Here is a 16,352-nt window from a genome sequence, read left to right as displayed (position 1 = left end):
AAAGCTGATATGCATTATTGCTTCTTTTGCTATATAATAAGCCTACCACCATTTTTATTTTTCAACTTCTATACTGCTTGATGACCTTTTCTTAATTTCATGCCTTCCTAATAGTTTTAAATTTTCACAATAAGTTTATTTGGATGAAGGATAATGAAAGACTGAAAAATACAAGGAAATGAAAGTTTTAAGAGATTATGTTCTCATTAGCAGGGCATTGCAATTCTTTATGTATATGCATGCACTTTATTTATCGATGTTAAAATGGACAAATCGATTATCACATATAAAATCTCAATCATTCTAATATAGTTATAACCATTTTAAGATGGACTATGGATAAACAGTCATAGACTCATAGCTGATTCTTTCTTTGCCCTTGGAAATAAAACTCTAATTGTATCTAAAATTGGAATTGAAACTGTAAAACTATAACTCTATGTGCTTATAACTATATCTGAACTGAAATTGTTTTTGGAACCCATTCAGTTTTAAAAGCCAAACCATATATTTTGGTTTTATATGGTTTTAGTTTATTATCAAGCTCAATAGAATTGGTTACTTTGCCCACCCCTTTGTATCTTTTTTGGTGAATATAATTGCATTGCATCCTTATCTCTAAGGCACAAAGTTTCATATTTATGTAAAGTTAAAGGAGGTAAAATGGATATATCTTTTTAATTAAACTTCCCCTTTTCATTATATCCTCCATATAGTTCTGTTCTCCAATATTAATCTTGATTTATTTTGATAGCTCTAGTGCTATATTCTGTTGTTTAATTAGAAACATAGTTCCTAGGAAAAGAAACTGTAGATTTGAAGATAACAGAAGCATATTTTCTTATATATTGCTTCATATCACAGCCCTCAACTCAAAGGTCAATTACTACACCATGATTCTAGTTTCTAACATATCTGGCCAAGAAAACTGCGAAAACTTCCTCTCTTCATATTGGACAAGAACTTGGGACAAGAAAACTATGGGATAGGTGATCCTTGTCCGGGTGATTGTGCCTTCCTTCGTAGGTTGTTATTACATACATTGGATCATCCTTATCTCTGTCTACTGTCTTTTTTACAGGGCAACCCTCCACTGAACACCTATAGTAATGCCTGTAACCACATACTCTTAAATGTCAAATTCCACCACACATCTTTCATGCATATAGACAAATGTTATTTGCACACCTTTTTCTGCATTAAACCTTCACACCACTCTTCTCCAATCGTGTTATTTAGTTTAGCAATGCTAGCAACTTGGTCTTTAACATATATTTTTCTTCACACTTTATCAATTTACAGATTTTATATACGATGAAGTAAATATAAAGTAGAGTCATGTGACTTAATGAATTTCACATGAAAGTTATATAAAGAGTATGTTGGAGAAAATGTGTTGCTAATATTTATCTAACTAGTTCATCATATATGCTTTATGCATGGTGTGCTGATATTAATTGTATTATGAACTCGATCTAGTTGACAAATCTGTAGTTACAACCATACATATGAATGTAATCATGTATATAAACCTTGGGTTGGGATTGTTCTTCACCATCTTCTTTCCATATTTCCTCCATTTGTACCCATCATCAAGGATATCAACCTCTGACTTTGTTTTGAATGAAAATTTCTCTCTAACTTTCTTCTGGTATCCACTGCTAACTTCTCCTAAGACACATAACCATTGAATATAAACCAAAGTAAAGAAATTTATCAAGAGTGGAAGATGTTCATAACAATAGTCATCATAGTTGCAAAAAATGGAAAGTGTAAATCCCACCCTCCTTTTTTTCCATTAAGGAATGTACTGCAAGCATGTTATATAGAAATGGTTGTACCAATAATAATAAAGTTCTCGAGAAAACAACTAAAATCAAAATATTGTGACCTTATACTCACATGTGTGAAGTGTAATTTAAAACCTTGTATTATTAAATTATCATTGAGAGTGGTTATAAACATATCAACTGGCTCAGATAGGATTGCCTTCGGTACGATACGAGGATACTTGTGGGAAACAAAAAGAAACGTATCATTGAAAACATGTTTGAATAGAATTAAGGAACTTGGCTTACCTTTTATAAAATGACTAGCAACATTGGGTTGATGATAAAGCACCTCTTGGCTTGAAACAAATGATTCTATATCATCATCAATTAGCCATTCATTAATATCATCAAACTTGAAGTACTCAGATAGCTCAGCAGACAAATAGTTGGTGAAAACAGTGTCAGGTGAAGAATCTTGTGCTCTTTCATTTTTATCACTCATCTTGGTACCACCATTCATATGAAAAGCAAAGGATCACGGCACACTCAATATATATAATAGTAAACACTTCACACTCCATAGCCATAATTTTAATGAGGTGCCTAAGTGGCTAAGTGGCTTCGTGGTGACCTTCCTATATATGTATTATTAAGTAAAGTATTTGTACTTTTTAAATAGAGGACAAAATGAGAATGAGATATACATATGAAGGAAGACTTGAGGGAAGACTTTGAAGAGATATTAATGTGTAATCCTTGACACCATCTATTTTATTTTTTATTGGTAGCTATATTTTTAACATATCCATACACCCTTATATATCTGTAGTAATACTACTTACTCGTCTATGTAAGAATCATACTAGTCTGTGGTCTCAGGCAAGTTTCTTCGAAACCACAAGTTGAAGTCTTAGCTTGCATGAGCCATCAGATAAATGACTTTCTCTAACTCACAATTGGAGGATGCTATACATTCTACACTATCTATAATGAGAAGAGGACGTGATGATAGAGTAGACCCAGAGATTCTGGTCCTCGGAAGATGGTGACAGGAGTCTCCCTACACTTGCTAGGAAGTTAGTAGGTATTTTCCTCACCCTTTCATTTCTGAAACCGGATAATCTAACCCTCAAACTCTTAGTCTTAGATTAATCTATATTTGTCAATAAATAAAAAGTAATATTTTATTTTAATTTAATTTTACAAAAATAATATATTAAATTCACATGTTTATATATAAGTGGTCTTCAATTTGTCATCATTCATTGACTCTCATATGCGACATTTAAAAATTTCAATAGTGGGACATAAGTGGAATGAAATAGCATTACTCATATAAAAGATAGAGATGGGCATGACTTGGACCGTAGCCCAAAACCGCCAAGCCCAAGATGAAGCAACAAAATCGAAAGAAGAACAAGGACAAACAATATATTCAAAAGCCCAACTAAATAAAGCAAACAAGTAAAGAAAAAATTAAAGCATAATCGATTGGGAGCTCCTTCGTTGTCCCATAAATTGTACTATTGCATATACCATTAGTCTATAATTAATTAAAAAAATATATTTAAGTTTAAAAATCAATAATTAACTATTTTCTGAACAATTACAATAGATGATACATGCAATGACATAAATTGTGGGACAACATTTCACTTTGAGCAGATAAATGCACACGAAATAAGGCATATTCACAACTCATAAGTGGTATAAAGGAGGTATAATTATAGAGCATGCATTGCACATGAGGATTAGAGCAATCGAAACATGTGATGCAAATGCACGTGGGTGCAATTCCATGATTCCGACAAGTAACCTGATCGGTTAAGGAAAGAAAGAATTATACACATGTTGTCAGGGATGGGAGGAAGAGGAAACAATATAATGTGGAAAAAAGAGAACCCAAACCAAAGATAAAGAAGAAGATGCTCCTAGGGATAAGTGTAACTCATCACACACCTGTGTTTTGCTTTCTTGGGAAAAGAGCACTGTTCCTTTCTTTCATCACACACCTTATATTGCTACAAAATTCCAATATCATTGGGATCCTCATTAATTCCATCATTTCTATTCTTTTCAAAAAAACAACTTCATAGATAACTGTGTTTTTAGGAATAACCGTTAACTTCATTTTAAGACAAATGCAACTTTAATAAAGAGACATGGAAAATAAGGAAAACAACATTTTAGAAGATGGAGCAGTACTATATATAAATGATATACAATAAGTTTTTTACTTAAAGAATGGACTACATGAGGGCCCTTACAAGAGAAGGAAAAGAAAGGAATAGGAAAGAGTTGGAATGTATTCTAGGAATTCTAACCCAATTATTAACCTATCATATATAGTGCAACTTAATCAATGCTAACCCAAGGGATTATGTATAACGAGTTTTATCAGAAAAAATGAACATAACAAAATTTCTTAATGAGGTTGTGTGGGTCTCATGTTGAGAAACAACAATGTTTTCCTTTTGCCACACAAATTTTTTATTTTCTTATTTATCAATTGCTTAATAAAAATTTCTGCAAAGGAAGTCCAAATATCAACTTAGTCATTCTTTGACTCTAACAATGTCCCCACCTAATATTAATTGCCCCTGAAGATCCACTGCTATCAATGTTGAAAGTGCATGAGATCATTGTCTAATTGTTGGTGGAAGCCAGCCACATATTTGTCAATTTTTATGACCATTTTCTAACACCCATAATTCAAATTACTCATCTCACTAATTGTAGCCATATTCAGAGACCAAATCAAGGACCTTTCTATGTCACGTTTTTTATTTTCCTTTAAGGCAGGGTGCACAATGGGTCATTGATGTTTTTTTTTATAATCAAAAGATTAATTAAACAGGCACAATGGGTCATAAATGTTTTATTTATCATAGTTCATGTCTTGATGAGATTGATACACAGAGGAAACCAAATATTGGATGGCATGTGATTCTGATAGGTACCATGGGAGCAAATCTTGTTACTTATACTCCTAATGGAAGTGGTGGGGTTTGTTTGGTTTTAATAAGCCCAAATTAAATATCCTTCTTATCACTATAATTAATTAATGATATATACTTAATTCCCATAAACAAGTACTTGAATTTGATTATAAAATTACTTCTTGAAGAGTTAATTCCATTATTTTACATGATATATAATATAGTACTTGTATTAAAATTATGTATTTTTACTTTTCACCACATATATACGTAAATAATGTCATATCAAAATTATATATTATTAAGTCTTGTCGCCATGATGAAGAGCATGAATGTCAACATTTGCATATTATTATATGCATTCCTATGAAGGTTTTGAAGAATTCATTAGTTTTTATATATTTATTCATTAGTTTTGAAGAATTCATAAGTAGTGATAAAAAAATTAATAATCACAAAATATAAATGGAGTACTCTTGAATTGATAGCACAATTATTTGATTGCCATAAATTTGTCAGTTAGGAGGTTTCACTTTCATAGATCATGAATGGGGTACATGATTTCTGATCCATCCAAACATTTTTTTGTTTTTCTCTAATAATTTCTACTTGGATCAATCATATTTCCTTTCAAAATCTCAATTTGTGTGTATATAGGAGGTTAGGTGAAGTGGTGATTTTCAACCATCACATCGATATATTTATTACACAAATTGGTTAAAAACAATTTCGAATAATGACAACAAGTAGGCTTCATAATTTGTTAAATATTTACATACCAAATTGTGGACGATTAACAAAACTATTTACTAGTATATATATGACTGGTCTACTTATGAATAAGAAATAGTAAACAAATAACATGCATGAAGAAATTAAATTAAACAAACACTACTCTAGTAATATAAAGTTCCAACTAGATGAAATAAAACTCTAACAACAAATCAAAATATTAAAGGTTTTATTCTTAAAAATGAAATCCATTAGAAGAATACCCTCTTCTTTATAAAAAAGCATTGTGTTATGAACATGCACGCGCATGATGACTTTGTACCTTTATAAAGTGTGGTTATTTCCCTATTCCCTTCCTACTTCATTCTAAAGCGTCCCATTTTCCCTTTCATCATCTATTACTCTCATCACCATTTCCCATTCCATATTCAATCACTTATCACTCTAACTATTCCACATTGAAACATGCATCATAGCTTGGACAAGAAGATACCAAGAGAGGAAAGGTTTCTAAACCCTTCTTTCTCTTCCACCCTCCTCGACAAAATTTACCGTTCCATCGACGAAGGTGACAGAAAGAGCAGCGAAATCAAGTTCTACAGAGAAACAACTACAACAACCACTATTGCAAAGAAACACAGCAGAAGCAACAACGTAAAATACAACCATAGGAGTACTATGGTGGAAGAGGAACATGGTAAAAGAAAAGACAAAAAAGTTGGAATGCAACAATCATGTTTTCTCCCAACGCATGGTGATGATCAAGATGTTCTTTTCTTCAGTTCTACTTCTATTTCATCAGATACTAGTTCTGGAGGATTCTCTTCCTCTGACACAGAGTCCATTATGTCACGTGCCTCTTGTTTTGCACCATCAAAGCCTAAGCCTGTTGCAAAGAAGAAGAATAATAGCAATCAGAAGCAAGCACCAACAGCGCGCACTTTTGATGGTTTTTGTCACAAATCCAAAACAGAAGGCGTTGAGGTTCATGATGAGAACACATTGTTCAAGTCCAAATTGAGAGCACTCAAGATTTACAACAATCTCAAGAAAGTGAAGCAGCCCATTTCACCTGGTGGAAGGTTAACCACTTTTCTTAACTCTCTTTTTGCAAATGCTAAGAAAAGTAAGAGTAGTAGCAGCTGCTACTATGAAGAAAAAGAAGAAGACATGAAGAGTGAGAGAAAATTAAAATCCAAGTCTTTTTCAAATTGTTCTTCTGCTTCTTCATTCTCAAGGTCTTGTTTAAGCAAGACTTCTTCTTCTGAAAGGGAGAAGATGTTCAACGGAGTTAAGAGAACTGTGCGTTTTTATCCTGTGAGTGTGATCGTGGACGAAGAGAATAGACCTTGTGGCCATAAATGCTTGTATGAAGAAGAGAAGATTAAGTTACCAGTCTTAGAGAAGAGTAAGGTGGTAGAGAAAGATTTAGTTTTGAAGGATTTGGCTTTAAGGATAAATAAGGTTAATGACCATCAACAATGCAAAACTACATGTGTGTCTGAGAATGATGATGAAGATGATGATGATGCAGCAAGCTATGCAAGTTCAGATCTTTTTGAGCTTGATCATTTGGCTGTGTTGGGAAATGGAAGATACTGTGAGGAGCTTCCAGTGTATGAAACTACTCATGTTAGTACAAATCGAGCCATTGCTAATGGCCTCATAATTTAGTTCTATTCAATAGAATCATGTCATAAATACACTTATTATATATTTTTGTTCTTCCTAGTTGCTTTCTTATACATATATGGATTAAATAAAATAGTTTGGATCATGCACAAAATAAACAAATTTGATTAATTACTTGTGATGATTGTAATTGTAGGTGCATGTGGCACTGTGAATTAATTTGAAAACCAAATATATAAGAATTTAGTTGCTTTCTACGCATTAAGTGCCATTGGTAATAGATATTATTATTTTTTTGGACTCTAAATGTAACTATGTTTCTAAGTCTAGGTATGTATGTAGCTGTCACTGAATATGATACTGTTTTTGAAGGAGCATGAAAACAAAGAAAGTTATAAAAGTGAATAATAAGGTACTGAAAAGAAAGAGGTGTATGGGGATGCGTTTATTCGCGATCATGATCTAACATGAGAGAAAAAGAAATGAGAGATTCGAGATGGTAATCACAAGCAAAATCAGAAGATTCTGATGATAATAAAGAGGTACAAGATCTTCGCCCATGGGAATAGAGAAAGTGAAGATTAAAGCTTTTGCTTTTCTTTAATTTCTTCGTTTCTTTATTCCTCTCTGGAAATCGAATTTGAATTTTGTATTATTCCCAGTAACAAGTTACAGTTAAGTGAAAGATTGTATAAGTTAGTGACAATTATTATTCTTCAAATTTGTGATAAACTTAGTGTAATCATAATCACAACTATAATTTGAAATCTTAGATACATTTATCCATGGTAAAGACTAATTAACTCAAGTTTTTTTTTTGTTGAGATTATTCATGAATGATTAATTAAGAGAAATCCCAAATTAAAACTAGAAAGAAGTCATCAACTTAATGTTTTCCTAACAAATTTAAGTAACATTTAGTTCTTGAGAATGATGAGTGAAGGAGGCAAGGTTGTCCTTTGATTTGGGTACTACTTGATAGTACATAGTAGTACACCGCAAAACCTGCTAAAAGTGATGCTGTTGAAAGCAAATTCAAGGCAATTGATGTGTGGTAAAGTAAGCAATTATTATGTTGTGTTAAGATAATGATTAATCATATAAATTATACTAATTCTGATCTGGTTGTAGTAGAGTCTGAACCTTGCAGGAGAGGTACCTAATTAATGAGAGTAATTAAGTATTTGGTCTGTATTTATTTAGGTTTTATTTAGTTAGATGAGTCTTAACCTGATCAAACAAGATGTCTAATTGACCAGGATGGAACGCTTACCCCTCCTTTCTAGTTATTATAATTAGAATCATAACATTCCCTTCACTCTTTCTTACCCATTAAAACATTGTCTATATATACATATATCATATTCATATATCCCTTGTTTATACATTTTATAGTTATGCCATGCTAGAGCTTGACCTATGTAAGATAACTTGATATATTGATTTGGAAACTAAAGTTAAACTAAAGGAATAAAGGATATAAAGTTATGTGCTTAATTATATCATCATTGAATAATCAAGGGAATAAAAGGTTTAACTAGGTCATCCTTATATATAAGGGTTATAACATAAAAGGGAAGAAATCTCTTGATTCATATTAGAGGATCTTATAATTTCTGACAATTAGGCTTAGTTTGTAAGTTGGATTTTGTATATAAACCAATGTTGAAATTTTGGGTATAAAAATAGTGATAACATAAAAGAAAGAGAGAAAGCAAAGAGGGTAATTAACTCTTATGAGTGATTTATAATGATGGTAACTAGTTGGAAGTTGGAAGTAACAAAATTAAAAAAGTTGTTGTGGTCCAAACTAGAATCTGCACTCTTTAGCTTTGTTATGTTGTGGAAAGACACAAAGTGATGGATATTGTCGATCCCGAGGTGAGTTTCCACTACTCTCTTAAACCACTTTCCCTTTATATCATACACAGTACAAATGCAAGAAAGTGAAGATGGTCATCATTCTCATATATGTGTCTACTTCATTAGAAGAATCTTTTTCGTTGTCTTTCTCAAAACACAAAGCTTTAGACTATCATTCACACCACAATCTTGTTGTCGATCTACCTTTAGGTTCCATAGTTGGAACATTTTGAATTATATATACATGTGCAGTGCATTACTTTTGACTTTAACATACCATGTTTCATGTTACAATTAATTGTTAGTTACAACACTGAACCAATGAGAAATTGTTAGATAATGGGACTAGGTATGAGAACTGAGAAGGATAATGGGCTGACAAAAAAGGGCTTATGAACTAGTTTGTGGGCCTTACTTCAAGGTGGCAAGGTACAATCTTTTTTTTTTTGGTGCAAGGTACAATTTAATCTAATGTGATAGTTTTTAACATTAGTGTTTATTCTACATCAAGTTCGAAATAATATTTTTGTTACCCATTTGGTCATTGTGATACACTTTTTAGATGCATATATACAAGAAGAAGAAAAACAATCGAGAAATAAATATAAACATAATATATTATATTAATTGTGATATTCAAATCACAAACTTCATCTGCTAAATATATAAAAACAACATATAGATTTGGAAAAAGAATTGCAGAAGCAAACAGAACTAAAAATAAATCTGGTGCAGTCAGAGATGATAAGCTTATCCCCCAATCCCAGGTAGAACATCTGCCACGTAGGCAACCTACTACATTAGAAAATCTCCTGTTACATATGGATCAGAAATGTCCCAAAGGTATCTTACTTTATGCCCAAACCAATCAAATTGTTACCTTTTATTAGTTTTTGTTTTCTAAAATTTTCTTTTATACACGTGTCAATATATAATTAGTTTGGAACGAGAATGAGACACCACTAGGGAGAGGTGATCCATGTAGTTAACGTAGAACCTCACATATCTTATTTCCACTTCCACCCATTCCTTCAACCCAATCTAACCCATTCTCTAAGGCCAAGAAAGCAAAAACAAAGCGATTACCAAAAATGGCTTGTGTTTCTGTTTCAATGGCTTTGCCTCTAACCTCTGCTACCCAAAACAAACTGAACTCTACTCCATCTTCCTCTGCACCATATTTTAGGCCATTACCAAAGAAGACAGTGGTTAAAAAGTCAGAGTTGAAGGAAAAATCAGTGGCAGGTCTTACAGCAGCTGCATTAACAGCTTCTCTGGTCATACCTGAGATGGCTCATGCAGCAGGAAATGATTTCTCACCATCTCTCAAAAACTTCTTGCTCAGTATTGCAGCTGGTGGAATTGTACTAACAGCTATCTTTGGTGCAGTTATAGGTGTTTCCAACTTTGATCCTGTCAAGAGAACTTAAACTCTCTCTGTGTTCTTCTTAAGGTTTAAGTTTATTGTTGCTCTTAATATCAACACTATGCACACTTTCTGTTTCATGTAGTTTCTGCAACTGTTTCTGCTATGTTTACTATTCTCCAATGTGCTGTTTTAATATTTTCTTCACCTTATACTTTATTTCATACTAGAACTTGAGTTAAGAGATCTTAAATAATTGCATAAATCCATGTCTTAAATAAGTATTTTACATTGGATTGGAGGATCAGGATGATAAGCAATTCTTGGATGAAACTGTGCACACTAATTAAGTAAACATAAGAGTCTCAATGAACAACATGTTTCATGATTTCATCACTTTGAATTGAAGGGCCGTTGCAGATGAAGTTTACTAACTCAAATTTATAGAGCCAAGTGGATGAAACAATTATAAATTGTTGATTGATTTCTTCAATTTATGTTCTTGAGCTTATTATTGTTTGAATCTGCCAAACCTTCAATCCTTGTCTTTTTTCTGTACAGAAAAATCTCACATACTATTGTACTATGCAAATCAAAATGTGCATCATATGACATGTATTTCAAAAATTGAATGTGCCCTCAGATTAGCTTAATTCAAAGTCAAATTTGGACTGTATGACATCAATATTTAGAGAGCATGCAAGAATTTCCCTCAATCATATATAACTTGAAGTTGTACTTTGGTCTATTTGAAAGTTGGTTATTGGAAAATAATGGATGAAAGTGAAAGACTTTAGAATCATGAAATACACTTGTAAAATGATTTTCAAGATTTCTCTTTTTCTTCATTCCCAATTAAACACAAACTCGCAAGTAGACCCTTAGAAACGATGAGCAACTCCATGTCCAGGAATAAATCTAGCATTTTCTTCAGTGTAAACGTGAGTTTCATTCTGAAGCCTGCAGCAATTATGAAATATATCAATGTCAAATATAATCAGAGAAACATGATCATATTCTCATTACAATTGTTCATTAAATAGGGTCACACTACCCTACCATTAAGGGTAATCATGCATCTAATTTCTTATCAACAAAAAGGCAATTTAATAAATTAGAGTACATACTCACAAAGCAACAATTTACAATGTTTAATCATGCTTAGGATTCTTAATAGTCATTCATAACAGATAATTGTTGTGTAACCATCTTTCATAAATCATAAGTGAGCTAAACATTCTTTATATTGCATCACTTGGGGACACATGCACCACTTAGTGGTATTGCGTTAATCTCCCATTGAATCAATATAATATGTTCTTATAGGGTGTTGGAAGTGAATCATTTGGAACTAAATGGATGGTTTATTGGAATGGTATTAGGTAAAGTACTTACGATAGTGTGACAGTCTTATTCATGATGGAAGATGAGTGAAACCATGCACCATTTAGATAGTGCAATTCATCATGTATTCTTGCTCCGATTCTTTTGTCCATTTCCTCAGCCCCAATGGATAGTGGTTGGTCTGAAGCCTGGATTCAACACAGAAATTCATGTAAAAAAATATTAATCATAACTCATAACAAAGTGGTATAAGGAACTTTTGATCCTTTCTTTTTCTTACCATAACCCATCCCCATGTATCTGCAAAAGATGGTACATGAGTTGAATATACCATCACATCTGCCCAAGAAAAATTTACAAGCACACATAAGAAAACATATCTGAGGTAAACATAAACATAAACATAAACACAGACAAAATCCTAGGGTGCTGTTAACTTGCTATTAATAAAGTTGAAAAGTTATGTTTTATGAGCATTTTTTGAAAATATGTTTTATGAACTTTAAGGAGGTGTCCACCTTTTATTTTATGAAGCACATAAAAGTATAATTACTGGATTAATATTAATACTTAACTTTTATTGTACAAATAATGGGACTGCAAATTGAATCAGAGAACAAAAGGATTGGATAGTCTTACACTTGAAGACCTGTTTGATAGTGTTATATATAGAAGTGAAGACTTCCTTGTGTGTGAAGATACCTGCTGGTCCAGCCTGCACAAGATACAATATTTATTTTATTTTTTGTTGAACTTCAATATATTATTGAGTAGGTGAATAGAGGAGAAAGCTTGTCATAAATAAAGGGTTATCAATGTTCTTAATAATCTACCTGAGTCACAAAAATTCCATTGTCATTTAGCTTGGGCTTCAGGATTTTCTCATAGAAAGATTTGGTGTAGAGTTGATAACAAGGTCCATCTTCAAGTGGGTCTGCTAAATCTCCAACAATGACATCAAACTTTTCCTTTCTCTTCTCTAATTCAGCCCTTAAACCCGAAATTCATGTTGAAACTTAGCTTCATTATTATGATGACATCTCAGTGTAAAGTGTAAATGAAAGCTGAAATGACAAAATCATAAAGAAAGAAAGCTACTTACTTGGCATCATTGATGACAAGTTCTAATTTCTTATTGGAAAATGCTTCCTTGTTTACAACCAAGTATTTTCGGCAGAAACTTACAACCTCCTGCAAGAATTAGCAATTGAAATTTGACTACATTAGTTTGAGTATCTTCAATTATTAAATGTTGAAATGGGTGATGTAGCAATTAAGTACCTGGTCTATATCACACATGACCACTTTGTCAATTGAGTTGTGCTTGAGAGCTTCCCTGGCAGTAGAACCTTCACCTCCTCCCATTATAAACACTCTTTTGGGGCTGCCACAATCACCAATACATGCCTCTTCAATTACTTATACCAACAACAATAGTCATGTGCTATAACACACACACATATATATATATATGTATATAAATTTTTAGGCAATGCATGTAAATATTACACTCATAGCTTAATAGTTGGTATTGAAACTTACTTGGGGTGACATAAAAGAGGGGGATGAATCAAGCATTCATGATAAATGAACTCATCCGTTTCAGCACTCTGCATCTTTCCATCAATCACCAATGCCTAAATACATAACAATATAAAATCATAAGTAAAGGAAACACAGAACATTGTATATACTTCCTTCTTTAGTTTCTCCCCTATATATAATTAGATGAACCTCGACATTAACAGCAGCAGAACATGCACAAACCTTTCCAAAACGCTTTGTATCTAATAGAGCTATCTCCTGGTACTCGCTAATCCCTTTATGGAGCACACTGTCAATAATTAATGATATGAGAAAATAAGTTAAATAATGTTTTTTATAAGAACTTTTAGTCCTCAAATTTTGTCAACCATGGAACTTAATTCTTCATTTGGATTAGGAGTATTTGCTACTATGTTAACAATGTTTTTTATGTTGAGAATTTGGAAAAGAAATGAATGACAAACCTGTTGAGTTTATAAGACCATTTGAGATCATCATCTATGATTTCCTCATACCAAGAAGAATCATGGTTGTGACCATTGCAATGGTTTTGTTGAGTTTCATGACCGAACTTTGAGATAGCATTAACATAGAAAAACTGTGGAGCCTCACCCATGTTTAGAAGAACAAGAGTTGACAGGAATAACAGATAATTGGATGATACGTGTGAAATACAATAGCAATGCTGTGATGGGACTCGCTTTTTATAGCTACTCTATGCTGAAACAAGAACATTAATCTCAAATGTAACATGCACTTTTTTAATAGAGGATTAATAAATAAGAATGACAAAACTTACTTTAGTCATTTTTTTGTTAATTTATACTGCCTATTTTCTCCATCTTTTAATACTTTTTTAATAATATTTTTTTGTTTTCTTGCTGCTAAATATGTAGAGAAATTAACATAAAAATTATGAAACCGAAACATATTTAATTATATAGCTATTCCTAGTTTATCTATGGATATTATAGTAAAAATATAGGCTTTAATATGTTCTATCATCTACAGTTGGCAACCTAGGGGCTAGCTAGGACTGTGTATAAAATTTGATAGCGTTACCCACTAGCATGCGGTATTATTGATGACACAGACGATTATTCTGTTACCGACAATCTTATCATATTATCACGTTAATGTATCCTCCATATACTGCATTTGGATAAAAAATAGTAATAATATAAAGAGAAAGATTATTTTCATTTTCATCTTTCTATTACTATTTACAAACTAAAATTAAATAGAAATGAAAACGGTTGATGAATTAGTGAAAGTGAAAGCTTGATTTTGTATTCATATATAACCATTGTACTCTCTTGGAAGAATTGAACTTTAGATAAATCGAAAAGATTATAAATCTAATAATAAATAAATGTAACTATGTTATAATACCTTTTTTACATAGGATAGATATGCAAAACAACAAAAAACAAAAAATTAGGATCCTATAGGCTATAGGGTTGAGCAAAAAGCAATGACTCGAACCCACATAGGGAAATTTGCACATTGATTTCCATTTCGGGAAGCTTGGAGTGTAATACCAAAGAACCTTAGGTGATGAAGAAAAGACATGGCCCTTCACAAGAACCAACAATGATAACCTCACTCCAAACCAAACCACACAAAATTAACATACAATATTTGAGGTAAATATAGCAGAAACAAGATGGGTTAATTGTATTTATATGCAACCTACGCAAGATACCGTCAAAATTACAAATAACATACAATATTTGAGGTAAATATACGTCTAAAAATAATTCTCTTTCGACCTCAATTGATGAAAATCCTCCATACAAATAAAAAAATCAGTTAAGTCATTTTACTAACTACTGTCTTTAGCGTGATGGTAAAATCATTTTTTTTTATCGAAACAGTATTTGATATTATGTTGTTAACAAATAAAATTATTAAAAAACATCCTTGTAAATAAATAACTTGTTAAATATATTAAGTATTACATTTGATTCTTCAATGTTCAATTACTCTTTTGATATTTCTTAGAAATACCCTTAAAATTCGTTTTTGATATCTCTTTAATCAATTAAAAGTTAAGAATTTATTTATTTTAATAAAAACTTACTTTAAACTGAATAGAAACTTAATCCCAAAAAAAGTATTGAGTAGAACATCTTTAAGAAATCATAATCAGCAAAACACCTAAATTGAGGCAAATATGGGGATTTGTGATACTTTTAGGATAGTGAAGTGGTGGTTGGTTTGTGGTGGTGGGCTACAATACAATTGTGGAATTGAGAAAATGATGTTGTCCGAAAGTATATCTTAAATTAATCACAATAAAATAAAAATAGGAAGAGTCGTAAATGTTTAATTTTTTTAACTTATATAATATATTATGATTAATTTATGACATGTTTAGAGACAACAGATCTTTGTTCGATTGTGTTTGGGGTGACATTTTGAAGCATGGGAGAACACTTGAGGGAAGTAGGAATTGGCATTAGCACGCTAGGAAAGTTGAGGATGTGGTCATTGTACATGTCAGAGGTTTATTGGTCCAAAAAAGGAAAATGTAGTAGTTACAACTTACATGTTCCATTTATCATATTGGATACATTTTTTAATTTATTGTTATTTATAAGTGAAAGACACCACTCATTATTTGGTTTGTACTTTGTAGTTCTATAATATGTGGTCAAGCCAACCTTTGATAATACCACCCACAATGTTGTTCCATTGTCTGTATGGATAGTGGGGTGTACTATATATGTCATTCCCCCATTCCACTTACACAACCCAAATCATATCCATTCCTCTTTAACCTCTAAGATATCAGCTATATTTAATAATATTATTAAGGACTTTATAACTTAATTCAATATACTATTTCATTGAGAATAATAATTTATTTTATACTTGGTAAATGGTTTATCTAAATAAGTTATTAGATTTTAATATTTGATAAATAATTTGAAATAATTTACTGACTAACCCTATAGCTGATTGAAAAAGGAGTTGCATTTAATGTACCATTAGTTGGAGTATTAAAATAACAGGAGTGGATGAATGGTCGATAAAAATTGAACATTAAATGTGTGATGTGGGTCAGTGCATTGAGGAAGGACATTGTGGTTGAGTTGAGCGTGGGTTAACTTCCACTAAGGATATTGTGGAGAATCAACTCTTTAAATTTGCATG

The 16,352-nt window shown here is 31.9% G+C and overlaps 4 protein-coding genes across 6 annotated transcripts; 2 read left to right on the top strand and 2 right to left on the bottom strand.

Annotated features, from left to right (window-relative positions):
• Positions 674–2,441, bottom strand: LOC109358189 (probable WRKY transcription factor 43). Its single transcript, XM_019602280.1, has 3 exons — positions 2,079–2,441; positions 1,533–1,671; positions 674–1,113 (listed from the first exon to the last, which is right to left on the bottom strand). Exons 1-3 carry the CDS (start codon positions 2,290–2,292, stop codon positions 948–950), a joined length of 519 nt encoding a protein of 172 aa, XP_019457825.1. The 5' UTR covers positions 2,293–2,441; the 3' UTR covers positions 674–947.
• LOC109358184 (protein BIG GRAIN 1-like A) lies at positions 5,804–7,174 on the top strand. Its single transcript, XM_019602276.1, has one exon. The coding sequence runs from the start codon at positions 5,909–5,911 to the stop codon at positions 7,115–7,117; it is 1,209 nt and encodes a 402-aa protein (XP_019457821.1). The 5' UTR covers positions 5,804–5,908; the 3' UTR covers positions 7,118–7,174.
• On the top strand, positions 9,933–10,516 carry LOC109358190. 3 transcript variants are annotated; one of them, XM_019602282.1, is made up of 2 exons: positions 9,933–9,981; positions 10,020–10,511. In XM_019602282.1, exon 2 carries the CDS (start codon positions 10,030–10,032, stop codon positions 10,366–10,368), a length of 339 nt encoding a protein of 112 aa, XP_019457827.1. In that variant the 5' UTR covers positions 9,933–9,981; positions 10,020–10,029; the 3' UTR covers positions 10,369–10,511. The 3 variants fall into 3 exon arrangements, with proteins under 3 accessions (XP_019457827.1, XP_019457829.1, XP_019457826.1); XM_019602284.1 differs by having other exon boundaries at positions 9,933–9,998; positions 10,030–10,511; XM_019602281.1 differs by lacking the exon at positions 9,933–9,981 and having other exon boundaries at positions 9,988–10,373; positions 10,409–10,516.
• LOC109358185 (thermospermine synthase ACAULIS5-like) lies at positions 10,852–13,883 on the bottom strand. The gene is made up of 10 exons (XM_019602277.1): positions 13,658–13,883; positions 13,416–13,482; positions 13,191–13,285; positions 12,930–13,032; positions 12,751–12,839; positions 12,482–12,638; positions 12,288–12,363; positions 11,929–11,987; positions 11,700–11,836; positions 10,852–11,264 (listed from the first exon to the last, which is right to left on the bottom strand). Exons 1-10 carry the CDS (start codon positions 13,807–13,809, stop codon positions 11,186–11,188), a joined length of 1,014 nt encoding a protein of 337 aa, XP_019457822.1. The 5' UTR covers positions 13,810–13,883; the 3' UTR covers positions 10,852–11,185.

This window comes from Lupinus angustifolius, chromosome LG10 (genome assembly GCF_001865875.1).
Source record: "Lupinus angustifolius cultivar Tanjil chromosome LG10, LupAngTanjil_v1.0, whole genome shotgun sequence".
Taxonomy (NCBI): domain Eukaryota; kingdom Viridiplantae; phylum Streptophyta; class Magnoliopsida; order Fabales; family Fabaceae; genus Lupinus; species Lupinus angustifolius.
This window is presented reverse-complemented; position numbering and strand designations above follow the sequence as displayed.

What these genes read in the sequence shown, in the direction of transcription:
- LOC109358189 (XM_019602280.1), bottom strand. Translation starts at nt 2,292, where the DNA reads ATGAATGGTGGTACCAAGATGAGTGATAAAAATGAAAGAGCACAAGAT. An exon ending in TGCTAGTCATTTTATAAAAG is followed by an intron (nt 1,672 to 2,078) that starts GTAAGCCAAGTT and finishes TATGTGTCTTAG; the next exon opens with GAGAAGTTAGCAGTGGATAC. An exon ending in AAGAACAATCCCAACCCAAG is followed by an intron (nt 1,114 to 1,532) that starts GTTTATATACAT and finishes ATGTGGTTACAG; the next exon opens with GCATTACTATAGGTGTTCAG.
- LOC109358184 (XM_019602276.1), top strand. Translation starts at nt 5,909, where the DNA reads ATGCATCATAGCTTGGACAAGAAGATACCAAGAGAGGAAAGGTTTCTA.
- LOC109358190 (XM_019602281.1), top strand. Translation starts at nt 10,030, where the DNA reads ATGGCTTGTGTTTCTGTTTCAATGGCTTTGCCTCTAACCTCTGCTACC.
- LOC109358185 (XM_019602277.1), bottom strand. Translation starts at nt 13,809, where the DNA reads ATGGGTGAGGCTCCACAGTTTTTCTATGTTAATGCTATCTCAAAGTTC. An exon ending in TATCAAACAGGTCTTCAAGT is followed by an intron (nt 11,988 to 12,287) that starts GTAAGACTATCC and finishes TTTCTTGGGCAG; the next exon opens with ATGTGATGGTATATTCAACT. An exon ending in ATACATGGGGATGGGTTATG is followed by an intron (nt 11,837 to 11,928) that starts GTAAGAAAAAGA and finishes TGTTGAATCCAG; the next exon opens with GCTTCAGACCAACCACTATC.